Source organism: Dipteris shenzhenensis, chromosome 3 (assembly GCF_047967505.1).
Source record: "Dipteris shenzhenensis isolate YYH24624 ecotype China chromosome 3, Dip_SZ_1.0, whole genome shotgun sequence".
NCBI classification, from domain to species: Eukaryota; Viridiplantae; Streptophyta; class Polypodiopsida; order Gleicheniales; family Dipteridaceae; genus Dipteris; species Dipteris shenzhenensis.
In genome coordinates this window covers 34,134,336-34,144,379 of record NC_141598.1, presented here as the reverse complement: position 1 = coordinate 34,144,379, position 10,044 = coordinate 34,134,336, and the positions used below count along the sequence as shown (strand labels likewise).

General features: G+C 41.5%; 1 protein-coding gene across 1 annotated transcript; it reads left to right on the top strand.

Annotated features, from left to right (window-relative positions):
• The first annotated feature begins 2,503 nt into the window (after positions 1-2,503).
• On the top strand, positions 2,504-4,095 carry LOC147903696 (vacuolar protein sorting-associated protein 28 homolog 1-like). The gene has a single exon (XM_087372557.1). It carries the CDS (start codon positions 3,001-3,003, stop codon positions 3,634-3,636), a length of 636 nt encoding a protein of 211 aa, XP_087228683.1. The 5' UTR covers positions 2,504-3,000; the 3' UTR covers positions 3,637-4,095.
• Positions 4,096-10,044: the final 5,949 nt, after the last annotated feature.

Sequence of the window (10,044 nt, the reverse complement as noted above, 5' to 3'; positions counted from 1 at the left end):
TTTTCAAGTTTAGTGAATTCCGCATATGGAATTCCATAATCACCGTAATCAATATCCTCCATTTCCACATTACCCTCTTGTGTTTCAGTTTGTATCTCCTCATGTGTTTCCTCTCCAACTATTGCTTTTTCCTTTCTAGCCCTTTCCTTGGCCTCTCTACTCATACCATCCCTTTCTGGAGTGGTCATTATAAAGACGTATATTTTCTAGAAAATGTAAAGCGAAGCGCTTTATGTCAAAGAGAAAAATATGATGCCCACTTTCCTGGTATTTGTTTAAGGCGCTAGATTCGTTTTGAAAGTCGTCTCGCTTTCTTTGATTATTGATCTCGCCTTCGCTTTCCTTGAACTCAATCCCCCAAATCTTCTTTTGACTTTGGCCTCTTATGCTTTCTTCGATCTCAAAATCCTCATTTCGATCTTCTTTAATTTCGGTGAGGCCAAGGGAATGATATGGGCATTGGGATTTTCTTTTGAGATATAGAGGACGTTAAAAAGGCTATAGGAGACCTTGAATGACGTGGCCCTCTTTTTTTTTTTCAAATAAAGGTTTTTAAACCTTTGTATGACGTGTTTTGAGGGTCCTAACACAGAGAAGAGTTGCGTGGTTTTTAAAGGTTGATCATGTCGTAATGAGAGAGACTAACCACTAGAAGCCATCATGTTGTTTAGGATGATTGTACTCAATTTCTATCCACTTGTCAATCTCACTTGGTGAGGCTCTAATGAAGAGAATGGACGATTTGATCTTAAGGAGACTGCTCGATAAGAAGCAAGCGACTAAGGCCAAGGAACTAGTAAACACCTTAGACCAAGTGTCCAAGCTTCTATTTTTTCCATTGATTTGAATGGTAAATAGCTCCTATTTTTTCCACTAATTTGAATGGTTAATTCCTCTTCACTAATTATTTTAAATGGTTTTTGCACTAATTTGAATGGATAATTCCTCCTTCATTCATTCTTTTAGTCTATCATGTTCTACTCAGCCTTTCCTCATGGGCTTTTAGTGATTTCTCTAGGGCCTTCTAGTGCTTTCTCTTCTTGCTTAAGATTTGGTCTTTTTTTCTTACTATAAGGGCCTTCTAACCTAGATCATGGTCACTTGCATCTTCTAAGATATGAGTTTCTTTTATTTCTTTGGATTCTTTCCAACTCAAATATACACCTTATGAAATGTGCTTTAGAATCTTATTGAGGGTGCAATGAGGTGCATAGTTGGCAAGAAGGACAAGTTGTGCAAGAAGGAATGGATTCGCTATACAAGTCAATAACTCGGCATATTCCAAACTTTATTTACAATCTATGCAAATGCATAAATCATGTATGCACTTTGCAAGAGTCAATTGGAAGAGCATAGGCTAGGATGGTTTTGATTTCAGGTGCAGCAAGAGATCATAGATGACAAGTTAAACCAATAAATTTTGTGAAGTAGCTTTATGAAGTTGGTGACAATTGAGATGGATAAGGAAAGAAATAACTAGCATAGGGAGGCATATAATCAAAACATATGCATAGAACTCTTTTGCGTTCTAAGTTTTTGATTTACAAAATGCTTTTCCCAAGCATGTAGATGGAGGTGACGACTATGAAGTTATGGCGTACACAAAATTTTGCAAGAGAAGGTAAAAGTGGAAGTTTCTTATATATGAAATGAGGGAAGTTGCTCAAGGTAGCAACGGAAGAGAGATCCTTCAAATCATTTAAGCTCTTAATGGCTACAACATCCAATGTACAATTGAGGAGATAGATAGATCTATCACCCTGTGACAAAGAAATGTGATGAAAATGATGGACTTTGCAAAGTAGCAAATTCCATATCTAAAATTCATTAAACTTGAGGGTGGAACTGCTGAAGTACTTTCTTTTTTTTTCACACACTCACCCACTCATGGTCCTATCAAGGGGCACATCCGCCCTAAACCAGTGGGTGCAGGGTCTGCAACCATGGTCAACTCATGTGGACACCACACAGACCTGACTATAATCTAAGACACTAGGCCCCTGTCTCTAAGATTTGAACCCGTGACTTGGGGATTGGAAGCCCAATGCCCAAACCACTAGGCCAAAGCCATAGAGGTTGGAAAGACCACTTTAACTACACGTCAAACTCTTACCACATAAAAGCTAATTGATTCTAAGTCAACTCTAAATGTCATATGCCAACTCCTCTCCCACATATGGAGTGTGCTGAGAAACCTTGAATGTCATGAAAAATAGAAGATACTGCGAGTAATCTTCAGATTTAAATGTGCCAGCGAGGATCCATTGTAGGTAACAGATTTACTCCACCAAATGCACGCACACAACCCAGCATGCCCTTTGAGGCCTCCTAATATTTTCCATGTACATTTATTTACGACAACCTTCTAGTAATCAAATCTGAGCCTCTGCCACACCCCAACCTTAAGGCTAAGCCCATTCTCGGAGTTGTTAGTAAAAGCAAATACAAAGGCATTGAAATATGCCTTGCATCTAAATAAATACTCGACCGTCAAAGTCTTTACGTGAACGTTCTTTGCACACGGAACCGTGTGTCTCTCTCTTATTGCTTACACATGGCATAGGAGCGTGGCATTCTCGGTGTTGGTAGTGTTGTCACGCTTGTGTGTGTGTGTAGAGAGTCTCCGGGAGACACAGAGAGAGCGACTCGTCGTGGTTTGAACAGGCTTTTGGTGGGCGCAGGGAGGGGAGAGGAGGAGGAAGAGAGACAGAGAGGGAGGCAAGAGGGAGAAAGCGAGAGAGAGAGAGAGAGAGAGAGAGAGAGAGACCATTCACTGCTTTCTCAGGCTTGACAAGGAGAGACAGAGAGAGAGGGGCGGTGAGAAGCAGAATAGAGAAAAAGAGAGAGGAAGCGAGAGAGAAAGAGAAGAGGAGGAGCTTTTGGGCAGAGAGAGGGAGCGAGCGTGGGCGGAGGGGATCCATTGGGCAGAGAGAAAAACGAAGAGCTTCTTCAGGAAAATCATCTGCTTGCTTTAGGCACAGGCGTCCCAGAAAAGGGACGATGGCGATCTCCGAGGTGAAGCTCTGGAGCGATAAGCGTGAACGCGAGATGTATGACAATTTTGCGGATCTCTTCGCCATCATCAAAACCACCGAGAAGCTTGAGAAAGCGTATGTTCGCGATGTCATCTCCCCTGCCGACTACGAACCGGCCTGCACCAAGCTTATTGCCCAATTCAAAACCCTCAGAACCTCCCTTAAGGATTCGGTTCCCGATGTTGAACGCTTCATGAACACCTACAAGATGGACTGCCCGGCCGCTGTCAATCGATTGCTCGTGTCTGGAGTCCCAGCCACTGTGGAGTACAAGGGTGCTTCGTCCTCCGAATCTGGATCCGCTGTGGCTGTTGCAGAATGCGTGCAGCACTACATCACCGCTATGGATTCCCTGAAGCTGAATATGGTGGCCGTGGATCAGGTTCATCCCCTTCTTCTCGATCTGTTGTCTTCCCTAAACCGAGTCCCGTTGCTGCCTGCAGACTTTGAGGGCAAAGTGAAGGCTAGGGACTGGATTGCCAGGCTCAACAAAATGGGAGCATCGGATGAGCTGAACGAGCAACAATCCAGGCAATTGTTGTTTGATCTAGATTCCTCTTACAATGCATTCATCAATGCTCTGCCGAATGCGTCTAGGTAGTTTATGTTTTTCCTTTTTATCCTTATTATATTGTTTACCATCCACCTCCGATGAAGGCGGTGGCTTCTGTATTTCAAATATCAAACCTTGTTTCTGGGAAAACGTGATTTACTTATGCTGTCCTGAATACAGTCCATCTTGGAAGGCTCTCAACTGTTACAAACTTCCTGATGTAATAAATTTTAGGTTGCAAGGAGAGAAGATTAGCCAGTATTTTCAGTTATATATCATAGTCTGGCATCTGGCTGCTGAGTATAACTCTTGAGAAGATGCAGAGTGGCTATGTGAAACTCTAGGCAAATGTCATCTTACAAGATGCACAAAGGGATGATGAACATGAATCCTAAATTCGTTTCAGTCTGCCATTATTCACTTACGTAAATCAGTTTTTTTATTTGCTGTCTATCTGCCAACTTTTCCCTATACTACTAGATGTAAAACTGTCTATATCTGCTCTTAAAACTGTTCCCTATACTAGATGTAATTGTTAATGGTTTAAAAGAGTGGTTTTGCAGACTGGATACTGTTACGTGTTTACAGAAAATGGAACATCTTTTATGCCTTTTGTAAATACCTCTGTCCTTTTGACGTGTCAAGACTCCTGGTTTTAGCACAGGTGTATTTTTTTTGCATGGCCCCACATCCAATGATCAAATTTGAGAAAGCTTAGTATGCAAATAAAGATTTAGTCAACGACTAATTGCCCTCTTTCTTTCTTTTATTGGGGAGGACGGGCAGTTTTGGCAATCAATCACTGTGAAGAGATTGCTCGAGTGAGAGAGTGAATTAATTACTGCTGAGCGATTATCTCATTGAGCTGTGCTTCCTTCAGTCTTGGTTATATTTCTTGTGAAGGAAAAAAAGTAATTCTCATGATGTCTTGTTGCTTCTTGAAATAGAAGCATCCATTCTAACACAACTAGCAGTTAATGAAATGCTAGGGAAGCAAGGGAGACATTAAGCCTAAGCATTGAGGAACTAAAAACTTTGCAAGCTATAGCTTGGGCGTATGGCTCTTATGCTAGATTTTGGTGCAAGTACCTTTCTTAAGTTGGAAGCCAAGAGTTATGGGTTGGACTTTAACACATGTAGTTTATGAGTCGGACTCTGACACATGTAGGAGAGAAGAAGCCTTTTGCTTGTGCTGGCCCATCTTATTTCAACAGATGATATTGAGTTCTTTTCTTTAAACTTATTCTCATGATATTTAATTGCCAAGAGTTGGAATTACCTTTCTAAGTTCGAAGCAAAGAGCTATGGATTGGACCCTAGATGTGGGGGGTTGCACATGTATAGGAGTGGAGAAGCCTCTTGGTTGTGTTACTCGTCCTAATTCTATAAATCATGTGGGAGTCTAATGTAAGACATCAGCTCTTTTTTACAATTTTAGGCTGGCTGTCAAAATTAGTGTTAGTATACGTGGGATGTTGCCAATTCTAACACTACGTCTTGAAATTCTATGTTACGTGCCATATGGCAACTTTAGAGCGGCCTAGCTTGAATAACTTTACCAAAAGCAATACGAAAGGATACATATGTATAAACAATCCTATACAACCCTCCTTAGAAAATATCAATTGGTGTTAAGCTGAGCATCTAACCTTTGTTAGTACCTTGCTAGCAAACAATCAAATGTGAGAGATCTAATGTTAACTAGAGGTCAATTCAATCAACCAACCTATCAAGGAAGATGGCCGAAGGCATTTCAATTACCCACCCATTTGCACTCATCCTGCCTGGAATGTTGTAGAACAACTTCGGGGCTCATTATTGTCAACAAAGATGGTAGTAACAGGTGGGATCCCCATTTCACATTGTGAAACTAGTCAATGTTGTATAGGGGTCCTTTGATTGGTGAGATAACTTTGTGTTAAGGATCTCTTATTTACATGCCTCTCAAGCGTTGTCACCACTTGAGAGACTCTTATAGCAGATTCACACCACTTAGCGTCCATGAGGTTCCAAAGTGATACCTCAAGCGGTTCCTCAAGGTATGACCTTGTAGGGATTTCTAAAAGAGGGGCAAGTGGTTCATTCTAATGCTGTTGGCAATGGATGGTGGGAGTTGGATCCTGTTGTGGGGAATGCCCTCATCAATATGTATGGCAATTGTGGGGGCTTAGAGGATGCAAGGGCAGTGTTTGCAGGGATCCCACAGCAGGATATGGTCTCCTGGAATGCTATGATCTCCGTGTGTGCCCAGAATGGGCATGGCAAGGAGGCCTTGCAATTGTTTCATGGAATGCAGGCAGAAGGCATCAAGCCATACAACATTACCTTCATTTGTGTTCTCACGGACTGCAGTCATGCAGGTCTGGTTGCTGATGGGATGCGATACTTTTCCTCTATGAATACAGACAACTGCATAACGCTCCCGGTGGAGCATTATGTGTGCACGATCGATCTTCTTGGGCGAAGATGACTATTGGAAGAGACAGAGGACTTGATTATCAGTATGCAATTTAAACATGTCCCTTCAGTATGGCTGAGCTTGCTTTCATCATGCAGACTTCATGATGATGTGGAACTGGTAGTGCGTGCTGCAAATTGTTTTTTTGAGTTAGATCCAAGGAATGCTTCACCGTTTGTATTGTTAGCAAACATCCATGCTAATGGAGGTGCATTAGACAATGTAAGGAAGGGTAGCACAACATTTATTATGGTGTGAAGGACATGCCAGTTTGCACTTTCTCTTAGGTGAATCATGTTGTTCATGGATGTGTTGTTAGAGATCCATCTCGCCCTCGATTGGAGGATATACATGCCGAAGCTGAGTAGGTGTATGGAGGCAGCGGGATATGTGGGGACACATGCAATTCTCACATGTTGAAAAAGAGAGACGACTTGCTTTGCTGCCATAGCAAGAACTTGGCCACTAGTTTTGGGCTAATTTTACACCCAAGGTACACTTTTTAGCGTACAAAGGATCTTTGTATTTGCTCCTTTTGTCACTCTCCCACAAAAGTCTTCTTGGACGTTGCTGAATGGAATTAACATGGAGGGATTTCGGGGAATTGCAAATGATGTAACTCAGTCATCATGGAATGTACGTCTTTAAAAGGCTCTCTTTTGAGAGTGGGGTGATGTGTATTTGCTCTTGCATCTACATGTTGCTCTAGTAATTATTAGGCACATGGTCAAGATGCCACTGCCTAACACAAGAATTGAGATCAAACTTTAGATCAGCATATTCAAGGTTGAGAAAGCGTTGCAGCAATACTTGCAAGTTGCAAATGGTTATGGCCAGGAAAAGGACAAAAGAGGCTAAGGAGTTAGGTTGGCAACAAATGGAAGAACAGGAAAATACAATTTTTATAGTGTATATTGGTTCACTTTGCCAAAACTGTCCTTGAATCCCCCCTATGCCACGTGTCATGTTAAAACAATTGTTTGTGTGTTCAAGAAATGGTTCCTTTCCCTAACCGGGACCTTCCCCAAACATCTCAAGCGTGCCTCCTTTGCCCCCGTGTGGGATCTGCATGAGCAATCATCTCCTCCTTTTTCCCTGTGTTGGATCTGTATGAGCAATCATCTGTGATGACAACCTTGTTGAGATCCCCAAAAGTAAGCACAAGGAGAGCCCGCTCAAGAAAAACAAAGAGGGTATGCCCCCCTAGCAGCTCGACGACGAGTCTAGCTCCATCAAGGACAAGGTATGGTTTGGTTGTTTTGTTGTGGAAATTAATCTCTCACGTAAATATTTTCCAATTTTTTTGCATCATAGCTTAGTTGGTGACTTACCCGGACCGATCAATCGAGAAGGTCACAAAATTGCTCTTGAAATGAAGATAAAAAGGAGCGACAGACTGACTCAAATAAACATCTTCAAGCCAAGCACTCAAAAATAATGCTGCTACATATTTTATGCCTAGATGATAGCTGAGAGCAACAGTCCCTTGAGTACTTCCTTCCCTGAATCATCAATGTTACAGTGACATGTGATTGTTGGAATGGTCACCTCCCCATCTGCAAGCCCCCATATGAGGAGAGCATTGGGGGGGTGAACCTAGGAAAAGAGAGAGGGAGGGGGCTGCCACATGGGCAGCATCTCACACAAAGAGAACCAGATCTGGCAGAGAAAAGCCAGGGGATTGTCAAGGACAGAGCAAAGCAGATCTGTGCAGCATCTCCTGCCAGGAACGAATGCGCGATGACGTCAGCCACTGTATGGATCTGTACGGGCTGCTGCAGGGCAGTGTACGGATGTTGTATAGGCAGGACATGGTGCTGGCAAAGGGCTGCAGCATGGCGGGGATCTGTGGGCAGGTGTACAGCCTGCAATAGAGTCTCCAGCAGCAGAAAAGGGCAGCCTAGCAGCAGCCCAAAAGGGGCTGGCTAGGGCCCTTATATAGAGCTGGTTGAGCCAGCCAACCAGGCCGACCAGCAGGTCGGCTGGTTAGGGTTGGGCAAGCCAACCAAGTCGGCCAGAGGGGGTTGGTTTATCCCCCTCCTGGGTCGGCCATTCTTCAGGGCCCTTTGGGCCTATAAAAGGGGGCACTTGGGCCTCCATTACACATCCAACCATCCAGCAAGAGCAGGAGCACACAGGAGCAGCTAGAAGCCACTCCCTTGGGTCTCACATTGGGGGTGAAGGAGAGTGGAAGGTGTGCTGCAGACTGAGTTTCCTAGATCTTATTTTCATCTTCTTTTGTTGAATTTTCAACGTTACGTTGGCCCACTCCTGATTGGTTGAGAGCCTATTTTCTCTCTCTTCTAAAAGGCCCCAAAATGAGCTCCCTTTTTTCCTAATGTTTATCTCATTTTTGTAGCCATCCTATCAACTAGGACATTCTACATCAGAAAGAGCTAGGATAATAAACCAAATTAAGCAAAAGGAAAAATCCACGTAAGTACAAAAACACATAGAAAGCATCCTTACATAGAAAAGTAACACTAGCGACATTAGTATTAACATGGAATCACCCACAATACTAACCATCTAGCTTGGCAAAAACGTAGGTAGTTAGGCGTCCCCAACTAAACCCCACGAAGCATCCACTAGGACCCTCGCCGCGTCCGGTGTGCTCCTATGGAATACTTTGCGATAGTCACACTTGACTAAAATAAAATAATTTCCATAGCAAGAAATATCAGAAATACAATTCTGTAACATCCCTCTTGCTTGGATTGCAACTGACCTTAGTTGTGTATTTGACTTTCGGAGTCAACGATTAGAGATGTGAAGAGTAATCTCTTGGATATTCATCAAATATCATCATGGCCAAAAAAAATTCTTCCAGAGCTCTTAAGCTCATTATCCAAGAGATAATGAATTTAGCCAGTTTAAAACTCATGAAAGCTTACTTTCATTCTTATCCTGTACCAAGAGAAAGTACTATACCACATCTATTCATTGCTTATGTTATTTTGTTACAGGTCCAAGCATTATATTTGTCATGTTTCTCAATATCCATACCGTCCCACACCAGTATGATATTGAGAAATAATAACAAATACAAAGCATAATTCTTTTTCCTTTTGATGTGAGTAGCAATGAGTGAAATATACTATTCTGTGATCAGCAGAAGGGTATATGTACGTCATTGTCTAATCACACATCAAAGTTTTTAATTTAACTTTGTAGCTAGTAATGATCCAATATGTATTTTCTTCAACTGCTAGAAAATACATATTATTTGACATACCAACTGTTTTTCATTATCTATAAAAGCAATTCCATAAAGAAATTATCGGAGCAAAAAGCTTGTCATCAAACAATCATGCCTTCCCTCTTGCTTAGCAAAAATGTCATATGCTCTTTCTTCTCTTTAATTTTTTCTAATTCAGTTCACTTTAGCATAACACTTTATCGAAGCATACCATATGTATCACACAATAATAGTTTTGTTATCTACAATTAAGCTAGGATTGGCATCTACTCAAGCAAGCTATGAGGATACAAGCCCTTTAAGTAATTGTATTTCTTATGATACATCTTCTCATCCTTATTAATGCACATAATCATGCTTATTTAATCGTAAAAAACTCTTAGCTTACCTAGATTATCCTAGATCTTATATAGGCTATCATATTTTATTATCTTTTTCATGCTATTTTAATATGATTTATCACTCTTCTTCAAATTCAATTATTCCCTTTCTTTGTTGCCATACCATTCTTTCTTGTCTCTATATGAGTATTTCTATGAGAGAAATAAAAATGAAAATATAGGAAAATAAAAATATGGGAATAGATACGTATCTCCTTTGTCCTTCCAAATCTTTGCTTGCTTGGTCGAGCCCCAATCAACTTTCTTTTTCTTCCAGTTCAATCGTCGGTCTGATAACTTTGTGGTTCAAAAGAGATTCCTTGCAGAGCCTCTCTTTCATAGTGACCTCATCATATGCAACTTAAGAAAAGCAATTAAGTAAAGCAAAGAAGAAAGATGAAAGATGTATCTAGAGATGC

Coding starts and splice junctions, on each gene's coding strand:
- LOC147903696 (XM_087372557.1), top strand. CDS start 3,001: ATGGCGATCTCCGAGGTGAAGCTCTGGAGCGATAAGCGTGAACGCGAG.